The sequence below is a fragment of the Phalaenopsis equestris genome, unplaced genomic scaffold (genome assembly GCF_001263595.1).
Source record: "Phalaenopsis equestris unplaced genomic scaffold, ASM126359v1 Scaffold000258, whole genome shotgun sequence".
NCBI lineage: Eukaryota > Viridiplantae > Streptophyta > Magnoliopsida > Asparagales > Orchidaceae > Phalaenopsis > Phalaenopsis equestris.
Genome location: NW_018164700.1, coordinates 1662643 through 1679372, shown reverse-complemented (window position 1 = coordinate 1679372; position 16730 = coordinate 1662643). Strand labels below are relative to the sequence as shown.

Below are 16730 nucleotides of genomic sequence, written 5' to 3'. Positions count from 1 at the left end.
GTTGCAGCATTGATTCTTCCTCGTGGCTTCAGGAGTTGTGAGGTCCTATCGTCAATGGCAATTAATGACTCTTGAATTGATTCCTACACTTTCATATTTGTAGCTCGAGCATGATGAGCGTTCAATCTGATGTTTTGAGATTTTTAATTTATTTTATTTTCGATCAGTATGAATATGCTACGATTTTAACAGAGTTTTAACTCAAGTTTTAATTCATGAATTTAAACTTCTACTTTTATATCAAATATTATTCTTTTTTTTTGTTAATTGTTTTTTTTTTATATGCAGCTCAATAATAAGAAAATATTAAGTCGCTTCTTTGGAACGGTGAGAGCAGTGCAATGTGACCAACTCATCCACACTGGGGGTGTAAGTGACTAAGTGAGTCAAGTAGAATTGAGAGCCAATTAGAGCTCAGCTCAATAAGTGGCTCATGAACTGGAAGCTCAAACTAGCCCTGACTCAACTATTTGGCCTCTGAGATGACACTCCTTTAAAAAAATATTATTATAAAATATATTTTAAAATATATTAAATTATAAAATTTTATATTTAAATTATTAAAAAAATATTAATTTCTTTTATATTTTATGTTAATTGAAATCTTGTTATTTCCCTAACAATTACTCAATTTATTTATCATTTTATTATAGCATTATATTAAATTTATATTACTTTCTCATTTTTATAGTATACAAGTCGGTAGGCTAAAATTGGAGCCGGAACTTGAGCTCGAACCCAATAAAATTAATCACGCTAAAGCAGAGGATGAATAGAGCTCGACCTTACTCATTTTCATCGCTAATTCAGGTACATTTTCGCACGTCCTATCATCATAATGTAGTATTTTCTTTCCAATAAAAGGCTTTATGCGCTTACAATAATTGATAACCAATTACTCCTTGTAAAAGCGGAGTGGTTGGATCCATGGAAAGCAAGGTTTGCATTAATGTCCAAGTGGTTGGAATGTTTTTATGATCTGTTCCTTCCAAGTATGTACAACTTTAAATTTACAATACATACATATATATATATATATATATATATATTGCATTCTAATTTTGGTGTGGAAATTACATTTATGGGTTGCTGATAATTGTTTTTTTTTTCACCGTTAGATACCTCATATTTTGTTTTTATGATATGCTCAAAGGTTATAATTTTTAAAACGTTAAAAATTCTACTTAATAACTTTTATTATATTTGATAGCTAGGGTGTGCTAGTTCTCATTGGTTTTTGTGTAATTTTGATTGGGCGATGATTATTTGGAGCTTTAGGGTGGCTAATGAGAATGGAGTGGAGTTTATGTGGTTGTCTGTGCTTGGTACCAGGGCTTTATTCAATGCTGTAATGTGAGGAGATGAAATACAAGTAACATAAGTGGGGAGGGGATAACTTTGATTATATTGTAATTTAACTAAAGAATTACTAGATAATCACAAGGCTTTGAGGACCTCACTAAAGAAGATCAACAAATCAATGTGAATGAGAAAAAGGCCATGAAGCCAATATTTAAAACGATTGAGCATTAACAAAAATACTTCATGAATGGAATACGCTTACAGGACATTTGCTTATATAGATAGAATTAGGCCTAAGGGAGGGAGTTGGCATTAATAGCTAGATATGGAAGTACTTGGACAGAGTTGCATTTTGAGGATCCGTGAGATGAATTGCGTTCAACTACATAAAAGTAAAGTAGAGTCACATTAATTTAAAGCAGACAAATCACCTACAATCTTACAGAATTCGGCCATGCTTGATTGGGAAATACAGTGGTTTTATTCCATCATGTATTCCCTGCCATGAAGAGCAAGGAGACCTCCTAGGTATGGAAGATGGATTTGCACTTTAATTAAGTATATATTGAGTCCAAACATGCGGCAGGCTGGCCATGCACACCTATGTAATGATTGGAGCTTGCGTTGCTTCTTTTTGTAATCCTATTATTATTTCTTTAAGGTGATAGCTGACCATGCAAATAAATTTTGGAGGTCCAACCCTCTATCATGTCCTCATCCTTGGGTTTGAACCTCTTTAGGTCATAAAACTTTATATGCTTTTTTGGTTTATTTTGCACTTGATTTTTTCTTGGTGCCAAATCAATATTTGTGATTTTTTATTATATGTTAAAATACTGTAGTAAAAAGGACTACATTTTGATAGGCCACACTATCTCATAAATGGGGATCAAGATGGGGCGGAGGAGATGGCATGTAGTTCCAAGCTTTAGAGGATTCTGGATCACGAGCACCGCTTGGACTACCGTTGTCCTTCTGGCACCGTCATTGCCTAATCTCCACCGTCAAACCATCACCGCTCAACTGCCTTTACTATCACACGACCTTTACTTGTTTGTCACCGCCTTCAGACCATCTACATGCCATTGACCATCTGCTCTTAATAGTCGGACCATTGTCACTATTGGAGTTGTCCAATGATGACAGCGGCCTACCGATTCGGAGCAGATGGTCATGGAGTTGTGGCCTGTGACATAATGACAACGACAATTGTTTTATACCAGCAGCGATGATGGCATCGACTGACTGACAGTGATCCATGTGTGATGGGTTAATCCAGTTGTCTCCAGGAGTTGTATATGTATGGTTTGCACTTTATGCTTGTTTTAGGTGGTTAGGATTTAGAGTTAGCAGTTATTTGAGTAAAGTTTATGTGGTTAGTTTTATTTTTAGAAAACGTGAGTTGTAATGTTAGTGGTGTAGTTATGATTTTGTATTTGCTTATATATAAGAAAAACCAGAAAATGATGTGTGTGTGAAGCATTAAAAAATTCTCTTTGTTTGTTTGTGTTTTAAAGTTTGTTATTGGCTTTGAAAAACCAAAATTTGGTATCAGAGCGAAGTTGTCAAAGCAATGGCCGGAAATGACGGAGGTCTATCTAAGACAGTTGTAGTCATCAAACCGACAGCAATAGAAGCCTCAATCCCGATCCAATTTCCAACGTTAAGCGAAACGAACTACGACATATGGGTTGTCAAGATGAAGATAATCTTGCTTTCGCTAGAACTATGATCAGTGATCGAAGGTGGATAAAAAGACGATCACAAAGATCAAGGCGCCATGGTAGCCATTTCTCAAGCCGTGTCAGATGACGTGATGATGACAATCGCGGAGAACCACACGACAAAGGAGGCATGGGACACACTCAGGGAGATGCGAGTCAGTGAAGATCGCGTTAAGAAAGCACGCGTATAGGTGTTGAAACGACAACTGAACAAGTTACACATGGAGGATTTAGAGACAACAACCGAATTTTTCATGAAGCTTACCACGCTTGTGGGTGAGATCCGCTCGCCGGGCACGAATTTCGACGACTACAAAGTTTTTGAAAAACTGTTCAGTGCAGCTCCAGATAGATTTCTCCAGATTATTGGAACAACTGAGCAATTTGGCATACTGAGAAAATGTCGATTTCAGAGGCGATAGGTCGTCTCAGAACCTTTAAGGAAGGGCTTAAACGGCGACTGCAATCAAAGCGCAGTGGAGAACAGTTACTCCTTACCCAGGCCAAGTGGGAGGCAAGAATCCCAAAGGCAAAGGGCGATGAAGGTTCCTACAGCAACAAAAGAGGAGGACGTCACGAGAGAAAACGTGGTCGTGGGTGTGGATATGGTGGAGGTCGAGGAAATGGTGAATGTAATAATGAAGACTGAAAACCACGTAACTTCGACAAATCCAGGTTTAAGTGTTTCAATGGTAATGAATATGGTCATTTTGCAAAAGAGTGTCCCAAACCAAATCGAAGAGAAAGAGCAACCTTGTTACAACGCAAATCAAAGATGAACCAGCACTGTTGATGGCCAAAACTTGTGTTCTTAGCCACACAATACAAACGAGCAGGTGTTACTTCATGAAGACAAGGTGGTGCCAAATATTAAAAGCTCCCGAGAGAAGGCTTGGTATCTAGATACCTGCGCAAGTAACCACATGACCGACTGTATCGAAAAATTTGTTGAAATTGACATGAAAATTAAAGGGTCGGTCAAATGTGGGGATGACTCGGCTGTGGAAATCCATGAAAGAAGTTCCGTTTTGTTTTAAGGCTTCACAGGTGAACATCAGATACTTACTAATGTCTACTACATCCCGATGTTGAATAGCAACATAATAAGCCTTGGTCAGTTAGATGAGAACAGATGCAAGGTTGAGGTTGAAGGTGGTGTTATGACTATTTTGGACAGATCACAAAGGCTACTGGCAAAAGTGAACATGTCAAGCAATCGGTTATATGTGTTTAACAAATCACCAGCTCTACTTGAATGCCTTCTGGTAAGAAGCAAAGAAGAAGCTTGGCGATGACATGCAAGATACAGACATGTGAATTTTCATGCTTTGAAGTTTCTAAGTCGGAAACAGATGGTGCACGGCTTGCCGATAATCGGGCATGAGGACCGCATCTGTGATGGTTGTTTGATTGGAAAACAACACCGAAATCCTTTTCTAGCAACGACAAAATTCCAAGCAGAATCACCTCTTAAACTGTGGCATGGAGATTTGTGCGGCCTAATTACCCCTGCTACTTATGGAGGGAAGCGCTATTTCTTATTGTTGGTTGACGATTGTACAAGATTGATGTGGCTGGTGTTGATCTGAAACAAAGAGGAAGCATCTGAGGCATATAAAAAGGCCAAAGTTGTAGCCAAAATGGAGAAAACAGTAAGCTGAAAGCTTTGCGCACGGATCGTGGTGGCGAATTCACCTCGAATGAGTTCAAGACTTACTGTGAGCTGTTGTGAATTAAGTGTTATCTCACGATGCCTTATTCTCCTCGTCAGAATGGTGTTGTTGAATGAAGAAATCTGACGGTGGTCGGCATGACAACGAGCTTATTGAAAAGTATGGGAGTCTCAGGCGAATTTGGGGGAGAAGCGGTATCAACTGTCGTATATCTCTTAAATAGAGCACCAACAAAGAGCGTTGTCGGCAAAATTCCATATGAAGCATAGTATGACCGCAAGCCTAGTGTCGATCACTTTCGTATTTTTGATTGCCTTGCACATGTAAAAGTAGTTACACCGCACCATCCGAAGTTGGATGATCGTAGCAAGCAAATGATGTTCATTGGTTATGATATGATTACGAAAGGCTATCGAATGTTAGATCCAGCGACAAACAGAGTTGTGGTGACACAAGATGCAGTGTTCGAGGAGGAGGAGAAGAAGTGGGAATGGAGAAAATCTCCAGTAATATGTACAGGATCAACAGGGAACACTCTTATAGCACACTATTTTACCGTAGCAGGCGCATCTAATACGACAAATCAGGAAGATAAAGAGGTGGTCAACAATTTTGGTATTGGTATCAACATTTCTGATATGAATTTCCCACAGCCGACACAGGAACAAACTGGTAACTGATACCAGCATGCTTCACCAATGATGAACATGAGATCTAGAGCATCTGTTTCATATCCCGATTCATTGACACCACACACTTCAGGTACAACTTTTGATGTTCTTGATGTTTGGCCTCAACAGAAGTAGTGCAGCCCACAACATCTGATGAGAATTCATTAGAAGAACCACGAGGTAAGTGTGACATCAAAAGCCTTTACGATGAAACCTTTCCAATAGAACTAGAGTATTCAGGACTGTGTTTGCTAGGAGTGGAGGAGTCATCAACTCTCGAAAAAGCTAAGCCAGACCCGATGTGGAGAAAAGCAATGGAGGAGGAAATTTTTTCCATTCGAAGGAATGAAACTTGGAAGCTCGTCCCATCACCCGACGGCCACAAACCTATAGGTTTAAAGTGGGTTTACAAGCTAAAAAAGGACAATCAAGGAAGAATTGTGAGGCACAAGGCGAGATTAATTGCAAAGGGGTATGTTCAACGACAAGGCATAGAGTTTGATGAAATTTTCACCCTCGTTGTTCGGCTAGAGACAATAAATTTGTTGATCTCTATTGCGGCACATGAAGGATGGAAGGTGCATCATATGGATGTGAAGTCATCCTTCCTCAACGGTGATTTGGAAGAGGAAGTGTATGACATTCAACCATCGGGATTTAAAATAAAAGGAGAAGAGCACAAGGTGTTAAAACTGCACAATGCATTGTGGGATTTGCTACAAACACCTAGAGCTTAGAACTCAAAACTGGACAAGTCATTGAGGACACTCGGTTTTGAGAGGTGTTCTTTAGAGCATGTCGTGTACATGAAAAATCAAGGTAAAGGGAATTTAATTGTTGGAGTCTACGTGGATGATTTAATTATCATTGAAGACTTTGATCAAGACATAGCAAGTTCAAATCACAGATGAAGAAATTGTTTAGCATGAGTGACCTTGGGTTACTAAGTTACTATCTGACAATTGAAGTATGTCAGAATTCTCAAAGGATTACACTCCACCAGTCGGCATATGCAAGAAAAGACAAATGCGGCATGAAAGATTGCAACCCTTCGTAAATTCTGATGGAACCTCGTCTGAAACGGAGCAAGGAAAGCATGGGTCCACCTGCAGACACAACTCTGTACCGAAGTATTGCTGACAGTTTAAGATATTTGCTGCACACGCGCTTAGATTTGGCATTCTCTGTCAGCATGGTGAGTAGATAGATGGAGAAGCCCACAACGCAGCACATGGCCACAGTGAAGCACATATTGCGATACGTGAAAGGAACTTTAAACCTCAGTTGCGTTTACGAGAAGAAGGAAGGAAGTTTTGAGTTGATCGGTTACTCCGATAGTGATCCAGCTGGTGATACTAATGGCAGGAAAAGTACCTCAGATTTAATATTTTTTCTTGGGTCAAGTCCTATTAGTTGGTGTTCACAAAAACAGAAAGTGGTTGTGTTATCTTCTTGTGAAGTGAAGTACATCGTTGCTTGTGCACAAGCGTGTCAAGGAGTGTGGCTGACTGTTGGCAGGTTTGTTAAAGATCGAGGTTATGAAAGTGGTTCTAAAGATCGATAATCAGTCCACAATTGTAGTTAGCAAGAATTCAGTTTAACATGAGAGGAGCAAACACATTGCGATTTCACTACATTAGAGATTGTGTTGAATCTAGAATGATTGAAATTCAACATGTTTGCACAGAAGATCAGCGTGCTGATATTCTGACAAAGTCACTTGCTAGATTGAAGTTCTTGGAGATGAGAGAGAAAACGGGTGTGCGGATCGTCAGTGAAGGACAACAAGCTTAAGAAGGAGATTGATGAGTTAATCTAGTTGTCTCCCGGAGTTGTCTATGTATGGTTTGCACGTTATGCATGTTTTAGGAAGTTGGGATTTAGAGTTAGCAGCTATTTGAGTAAAGTTTATATGGTTAGTTTTATTATTAGAAAACGTGGGTTGTAATGTTAGTGGTGCAGTTATAATTTTGTATTTGCTTATACAATAACAAAACCAGAAAATGATGTGTGTGCGAAGCATTAAAAAATTCTCTGTGTTTGTTTGCGTTTCAAAGTTTGCTACTGGCTTTGGAAAACCAAAAAGGTGTGGGGGGTTAAACGACTGTGATGTCAGCCACATGATGGAATTTTGGTGGCAACATCAGCCGAGCGATGGTGATATAGTGGAGGCAGTAAAGCAGTTTTTGAAGGGCTAGGAATTCATTGGATAATAATCTATTGTGAGAAGCAAGGATAGATTCATTGCGCGTAGCAAAACCGTCACAACTCTAAGAATAACCCAACCAGTAGGCAAATTTAAATGATTTATTTTCAAAGTATACATGCCAAAACTAAAAATTCCCCAAACATAATCACAACTATCTGTAATTTTTATAAATAATCGCTACGCTATTCCTCGACTTTCTCAAATTGTAAGTATTAGAGTGTTTGAATAAATAATATTGATTGAAAATAAATGAAGACTTTTAAGAAAATAAATTATTATTACTAACCTTATGGGGTGAATTTTGGGCGAAAATAATAGATACGTTTGCTTGTATGCACGATAAATAGTAATGACGCACGAAAAAGAAAATGATGGATGCATTCATCATATATAAACTTTAGGGTAAAGATATGCAATATTTTCTCCAATTTTAGGCATATAAAATCAAAACATTAAGAAACTTGTCCGAATTCCATGCTCACAATGCTCGAAGAAAAAGAAAGCACTATTAAAACTTGTATTTTGATACGGATAAGATGATAACTTGATGGTTGGGCACTTCTTACCGAACCATATACATATATAACAACTCATGTGGATGTCAACATTCGCCGTGAACTCTTTCCAAACGCAGAGTTCATCATCATCCCCACAACATAAAAAGCAAATTAATTCAACCCGTACATCATATTTTATACAGATGACGATAATGTAAGTTAGATTTTACAATCGTTTTGATCATCCAATCTTTCACATCCATTAATAATAATAACTTATCTCCCAACTATCACTAAGCCAATTCCACCTCCTTGGTTTTGCCATACTTACCATCATCCCCCTCCAATCCCTCCAACTCGGCATCTTCTACAAAGCGCTTCCAGAACCAGTGCCGCTTCCACACCCTCTCCGTCATCTCCTCAATCGGCACATTCTTCGTCTCCGGCAAGAAGAAGAGGACAAAGACGGACATGATGACAACCCACGCTGAGAAGAAGGCGAAGATGCCGTATTTCATGTGGCAGAGCATGGAGAGGAAGGCCTGAGCGATGACGAAGGTGAAGAGGAGGTTGGTGCACACGGTGACGCTCTGCCCGGCCGACCTCGTCTCCAGCGGGAATGTCTCGCTGGGTATTAGACCCAGAAGGCCCCAAGCCCACGCGATTGCCGAGACGAAGATGCAGACCATCAGCACCACCAGCACAGCCCAACCCTTGGCCAGCCCCTCCGAGTGGTCCGTAACTTTGATTCCCAGCACCACCGATATCACCACCTGCGAGCATGAGAGTCAGAAATCGAAGAAGAGGGATTGTACATGGACAAAATATAAAGGAAGATTTACATACATGCCACTTCATTAGTAATGCATTTACATGTTTTACACTTTAAAATTAAATTTTATACGAACGGCTTCAATGGGAGATCCGAGCAAAAATTCAAATTAATTTTTGAGCACCTAATGATCTTTGGTATAAATTTGCTAAATTTATACTTATAAGATACTGCAGTGCAGCGGTTAACAATCTGATTTTGAATCGAACTAAGGTTGGTTCGAGAGAAATTTAATTCAAAAATTTGGCTTGTAGATCGCTCATTCATTTCAATCCGATCTAAATATGAGCCAAAATTCGAATCAATTTTTGAGTGATTAAGAATGCTCAAGCTAAATTAAAAGCCCTATTTATATATATATAGAAGGTTTGATTGGTATAAGTGTAAAAAATCAAAGTTTAGGAGTTATTTTGTAAATACATATAAATATGGTTGTATGTACATAAATGCCCCGAAAACAACTAGCGCCAAAACTTTAATTAATTAAAATTTATATTAACAAATTTTAAAACAAATATATAACAAATTAGAACTCAATTTAATAAAAAAAAATGATAATCTAATTCGACTTTTAAACAGTTACATAAAAATAACTCAATCAATTTTTCATAATTATATATAATGAATTTCAAAATTTTAAATCTTTTTTAACATGATCCGTGAGATAAAATTAAAATTATGTTTGCATTAATCATAGCCAGACCGTTTGGTATTTACCTGCGAGAAGAACATCTGCACCCCAGCCTCGAGCAGCAGCGCTCGCCGGCCCACCCGATCCACCGAGTAGATCGACACCAGCGTGGAAACCACGTTGACTGCGCCCGTAATGACGGCGGAGTACAGCGAGGCATCGCTCTCAAACCCGAGTGTGTTGAACAGCACCGGCGAGTAGAACATGATGGCGTTGATGCCCGTGAACTGCTGGAAAATCTGCATCGCTATGGCTATAACAAGCTGCGGTCGATTACGCCGCTGGCAGAGATTGCGGAAGGGATGCTTAACCTGGCGAGCGGCGTGGCTGGCTTGCACGATTTCGTCGAACTCTGCGTTCACGTTGTCGGTGCCACGTATGCGGCGGAGCACGGCGCGGCCTTCATCGACCCGGCCGCGCTCGATGAGGCTGTTCGGGGTGTCGACGACGAGGAGGGCGCCGACGGTGAGGAGGAGAGCGGGGATGCCGGCGAGGGCGAGGGAGAGGCGCCAACCCCATGGGTGGATTCTGCGCGAGATGTTAGAACAATGTTATTTTTTTAATGTTTAGTAGGATGAAAGAGTTGTTATGATTACATACTTGGAGGTTCCGTAGTTGATTAGATTGGCGAAGAGGATGCCGATGGTGATGTTGAGCTGGAAGAGGATGTTAAGCCCGCCGCGAATTCTGGTGGGGGCGATCTCAGATAAGAACAGGGGCACCGCCTGCATACAAATAAATAAATTTAGTGTGTTAATTAATTATATAATTAAATTTTAAATTGATTCGGCATGTGACGGTTAATTAATGTGGGGGATTCATATGTGTAGGTAATTATCACAATGATATTAGCATGAAGGGAGGAAATTAACAATCTTGAAGATGGACAGTACTAAACATGCTCCATGCCGATGTTTGTTTTAGAATAGGAAATTACATCCCGGAGAAGAAACTAGCTTTATAAAATTCTAATATTTTATTCCAATAACGTAGTAGAAATTGAAATAACACAAAAAATATGTCGAATAACACAGCCTCAAATTAAGTAACCTCGGAAAATATTTCAATAACACCATAAAATAATAAAATAACACCACATAATACCCAAATAGCACTTCATTTTTTATAAATAATGCTGATGAAATATTTTTGTAATATAACTGAATATTCTTATAATACAGCGAATATTTGAACTGAACGGACATTTATGTTCGGAGTCCTGACGTAATATACGCTCCTCAAGAGAGTCTAATTTCTTGGATAGAGAGAAAAAGAGAGTCCCAATCTCCTATAAGCGTCCTTTTATTTTTTAGAAAAAAAGAAAAATGAAATTATATTCCGGAGAAGAAACTAGCTTAAGAAATTCAATTAATCAATTGGAAAATTGCAATATGATATCCAAATTATCTCGGGAGCATTTCATGTCATCCGCTCATGGCTTAGGAGACCTTTGACCGACTTGCCCGAAGTCCTTGACTTGGATGTAATTTTTGGAAGGAAAAAGCTTTCAGATGACGTTCCAATGGAAAATGATATCAAATGCGTCTTTGACTTTCATTCTGTTTGCATATCAAAAGCCGACCAACTACATCAAACTGAGGACCCACGTGATTTCGAAGAATTTTCATTTGAAAAGTACATCAAACGCTTTTATTTTATGGTTTTTTTTTTTTTTTTTTGCAAAAATGGACAATGATTAATTGGGAAAAATTTAGGAAATTTCATGAAATTTAGCCTTTAATAATAATATTATTAATTATAATTTCAATCTTTTGCAAACAGTTGATAATTTAACTGAATTATTTTACTAACAAGGGCATCTCAATTACATCCATACCACCCACTTTCAATGTATTTACATATCTAAACGCCAAAAGTTTATCTAACATTTACATTTAAATCATCCAAATATTTTATATCATATCAAAAATATTATTATTTAAAATTTAAAAAAAAAAACATGTTTTTTATGCATAATTAGGAAGGCATAAATACATAAAATTAAGTAGTATGTAGTACCTTTTTTTTTCTTTTTTTTTATCTGGAATTTCGAGATATATTTTAAAATGACCATCTCGGTAAAATAAGGATTTGGATTTGTGCATTGAAATCATGCATGTTAGATGCAGTTTAGGAATTTAAAATAAATCATGTTAATAAAACTAGGATTTCATAACATTTTATTTATTTATTTATTTCAAAATTTAAATAAATGTGAACGAAGGTAGTTCATGATCCTATTTTGAGCCGAGCTGTGATTTGCTTAAAAAAAATTTAATCGAAATTTTTTGGCGTTTATTTTGGCCTGTTTATTTCAACCCGATCTCAATCTGAGGCAAAATTCGAATCAAATTTCAAGTGATAATCGATCTTCGAGCTATATTCATTAAATAGACAGCCCTAGCATCACTATAGATGTTAAAGATCCAAAATTTTAGCTCTTAGCTCGCCTTTGTTATCCCGACCCGATCTCGACCCAAGCTAAAATCCAAATCAATTTTCAAACAAGTAAAGATCTCGAGTTAAACTCACAGCCCATTGCAAACTCATCAAATTAGAGACGGATGAACCTGATTAGCGAAGCCGACGCCGCAACCAAGAAGAAGACGACCAACAATGAGCATGCCCAAATCCTGCGCAGCGCCATTAAAAATAACGCCACCAATGAAGAAGAAACCGGCGATGAGCATGGTGAGCCGCCGACCAAGCCGGCGTGTGGTGTAGGAGGCGAAGAAGGTGGCGGTGAGGCCGGCGAGGTACAAGGAGGATGTGAAGAGCTGCAAACCCTGGTTATCATATTTACAATAGTTGCTCTCTAACCCTTTTTCATTCTTCTTTCTATACACCTTGGGGAAGAACTTTCTCAAAAAATCATTCATTGATGTCACACCACCTGTTCATAATGCAATTTTGTTAATATATAATTATATTATATCATCTTTAATTTAAGAATTATAATATTTAGAAAGTGTGTGTGTGTATGTATATATATATATATATATATATAAAGTTTTTGTTTTCCAAAACATTGGGATGGATGAAATTGGACATCTTTCTAGAGGCGACAACGATGATGTTTTTGTTTGGAAGTCATGCTTGATTTAATGTTTTCATTATATCAATCTAAAGTTTTCATTATTGACTTTAAACCGCATGGTCTAAAGTAAGGAAAAAAGACACTTGTGATATGTTTTTATCATGTATAAAATACATTAATGTGTATATCAAAAATCATTAAGGGCCAAATTAAAGTTCGCACTCAACAGACATCATGGGCTTGGGTTAGCCTAACTATCCATAAGACATGATTTTTTTGTCGATATGATCCGTTTTTGGGACATGCCAACCCAATTCGTAAGTGTGCATGTTGTCTTGCACTTGCCTGTGAGCTAACATGACTAATTGTCTTGGCGAACTAGTTTGCCGAACTGGCTAATTAACCTTTCAACATGATGAGTTCACAAACCAAACTTACTAGTCTACCTCAAATTCTTAACGATCCTCATAATTATAAGAACGTAGAAGTTAAGACTGGCACCAAGGATTGTCAAATATTTAATTTATGACTGTTGCAATTAGTTTAAAGCTTTTTACATAATAATTTATTCTCCACTAACTATGTGCATAAGGAAACAAATATCAATTTCCTATGAATACACATAACTTAATTAGTCTTATCTGGTTTTATTTTTTCTATGATTTATAAGCCTTTTTTCATATAAAATTTGTATTTACATTACTATTATTTTGTCCCTCTGAACCATACATATGAAAGAAATTAACACATTAAGCTTATAATATTAATGCTAATTTCAAATAAAAATATTTTTCTATGATTTATGCTTATTTTTATGCTTAAAATTAATAAAAAATGAAAAAAAAATATATAGGATTTAAGATTAACATACATGCTGAAAATTTCTATGTATTTTCGTATCAAACGCCTAAACTTTAATAATAATTATAATTTTGATGTGATAAGAAAGATTTAAGTATCAAAAATATAAAAATCAAAGTATAAAATCTAAATATGTCAATTTATGAGAAATGAGTGGTATGCATGTAAATTTGCTTCTCCGCCCTTTTGCCTACGACACTGCATGCAGAGGTGCAGATCTACACCGTCGATCAAATTTTAAAAAAAAAAAAAAAGTAAAAAATGGGGTCATCTGAAATACAACTTTCCGGTAATCGACGGTGTAGATCAGACACCACAAACATCTCTACATACGATGTCCGTATGGAATAATTTTTACCGAGTCGCCTGGTCAACATTTGACATTTTTAATCAAAACTACATTTTTTTTCTTTAGTCATTTTCAAACTGAGTTGGAAATTTCGTGAAAGTAACCTCTTGAAATTGTCATATTACATATCTTCCAACCAACGACCGAATATTTACACATTTATGTGTTAAATTAAGCCAATGACATAATCATGCAATTACAAACCAAGCTTAAGAAAAGGACATTTCTGACATAATTCATTCCAAGTACTCTCTCATGAAATCGCCAATTTTAAAACTAGAAAATTTTCATTGAAAAAAAAAATTAATTTAAATTTAATTCTTAATTTTTTATTTATTAATTTTTAAATAAAAAAAAATATGAGAATCTATCTATTAATCATCAATCAAACTCATATGGAGCAAATTCGACAGATAAAAATTCATTTTCAATACAGAAGAAGTTGGTGTTAGTTGATTCAAAGCAATTGATTTGTTAAAGTTATCTCTCAATAAATCTCCAACAAAATAAAGACAAAATTATATGGTACGTGTTGCACGTCTGGACAACGGCGTCGGAGTGTGATCAACGCTAGATGAAGGAATTAAGAAACTCACCGGATACGCCAACATCATATCCGAACATAAGGCCGCCGGTGGCCGCCATGATGCATGATATAATGACGATGGGAGTAATCTTTGCTTCGAACTCCATCCCCGACGGGGCCGACACGGCGAAACCTCCGGCCGGCATCCTCGTGGGACAAGAAGAGATGCTGGCTGGGAGAAATAGGAACTGGGGGACTTATCAATGGATAAAAACTATCTTATTTGTCTAATAAGCTTAGCTTCCGAATGGAGAAGCTCCAGATCAAGTTGCGCCTTATATAAGAACAGTAGCAGTTCTTATCTGCGGGGCTCCCGTGAACGACCAGCAATCAGAACCTGACACGTCGGATTTATTATTAATGATCCATAATCTTAAGACGATCTTCAGGTCGGCTGGGGAGTCAATTAACGGCTCTCGTTGGATTATATGTTTCACGCGAGGATGTTTATGTTGAATCCTAATTTGTCTTTTTGTGAGCACAATCAAAGAGTCGAAATCGAAAGAGAGTAAGAGCGCACAGTAATTTTTTCAATAAAAAATCATGAAGTCCATTAAAGAATATGTGAATTGTTATGATAACCGTCATTAATAAAATTAATGTGCATAATTTGAATTAACGATGGTCATAATATTGACAAAGAATAACGGTTTACATAATACGGTGAGGGCATAATCGATTAATCTGAATATATTGTTCATTTTGTCAAGAGGTCTAACTGATTTGCTCTACAAGACATGTTACTTCAGCCAGTCAGTCAACTAATGGGTCGATTTGTTTCGTCGGATGAGTCGTGACTCATTTGTTATTTGGCTCAAGTCTTGCATGACCTGTGTCTCGTTTACCTAGTCAATTCTTCGTCTCGATTGGTTCTTCCCTCTAGCAAGAACTTGGGTGTATTTTGTCGCTACATATGCAGGGTATCCAACAAGACTCATTGTTGGGATGACTTGCATCTCAAAGTTTGTTAATTTTTTCACTACCGAATGAGGAGCCATCTTCGGAGTTTTGACATATCCTAGGTTTAGAGGCGCGGCTCCTCATGCTTAGCATTGAATTGTCGGTCAATCGCTTCCCTCGGAGGGAAGCTTTGTATTCTCAATCGTTCATTTTCTCTGAGATTCATGTTGGTAGCTCTGGAATATACAATTTACTTTAAGAAAAAAAGGTTGATGATAACTTTGCTGCCATATTACCGATTGTGCATATAAATTTAGGTGTTAGATATATGAACGAACAAAATTTGTGTGGTATGTAAGTCCCACAAATAAATAATGAGGTGAGAAAGGAAAACAAGAAAATTGTCGAAGATACGGCTGATTTTTTTATTTCTTTTTCTTAAAAGTCTTCGGCCATAAATAGCACGTGAGCTGAAATTTATTTTAGTTTGAACCGTAAAAGAATTCGTATTGCAGAGACTGTCAGATCACCGTCCATCATGTGACGGACGGTGCACACACATTTCTTACAGTGAAGTGTTTCCAGAATTTTTTTCTCGCATACAGCTGACAACTTGCAATACAGTTTCAATATTTAATTGCTTTAAGGATATTAAAATTGAATAATATTAAAATTATTAATTTTTTTTTATCGGGACACTCAATTTATCTTTAAACATAACAAATTTTAAGATCATTTGGTCTTCAATTAATGCACAAAAATCTATTCGATCTAACCTGATTTGAACTTGAATTGAATCACTTCTAGTGCTATTAAATCCGTCTAGTCGATAAGCTCAATTTTACTATAAATTTGTTTGAATTGAAGCTAAAATGATCATGAAAAATTTATGTTTGTGCTCGAAATATCTCTGGCTAAAAATGCTCCAAGTGATCATAATTGTTTGATTTCTTAACATGTTGAAAAACACATTGCTTTGGGAACTTTTGTCCTTGATAAAGAGTGTTGCTGTCAACCCGTGCTTATAAAAATCAAAGAAATTCCAACGATTTTTACTAATAATGAGGCTATATATATATATATATATATATATATATATCCCAATGCCATCACGAGACTTGACCAATTTCCAAATTTGAATGCATATCATGAGAGATAAAATCTTACCACATTAGTTGATTCGTACAAAAATACTCACGATAAAACAGCTTTTAAGACTTTGAATGAATTTGTGGTCACGTCTCTTCTGTGACGGTTGCAATAGTGGCCACCGCTATTAATTGGATAGGAACAACCACGACTTTATAGCAAAAACAGGCAGAACAAATATGCATAGCAAGTTCTTTTGTTAACCTTAATTAAGGATGCGGTGACAGTAGCTGACACTCAAATACACCC

General features: G+C 37.0%; 1 protein-coding gene across 1 annotated transcript; it reads right to left on the bottom strand.

Moving 5' to 3' along the window:
- Positions 1-8062: 8062 nt before the first annotated feature.
- LOC110024500 (sugar transport protein 13) lies at positions 8063-14679 on the bottom strand. Its single transcript, XM_020724504.1, has 5 exons — positions 14443-14679; positions 12170-12492; positions 10200-10324; positions 9626-10127; positions 8063-8849 (listed from the first exon to the last, which is right to left on the bottom strand). Exons 1-5 carry the CDS (start codon positions 14576-14578, stop codon positions 8370-8372), a joined length of 1566 nt encoding a protein of 521 aa, XP_020580163.1. The 5' UTR covers positions 14579-14679; the 3' UTR covers positions 8063-8369.
- Between the last annotated feature and the right edge of the window lie 2051 nt (positions 14680-16730).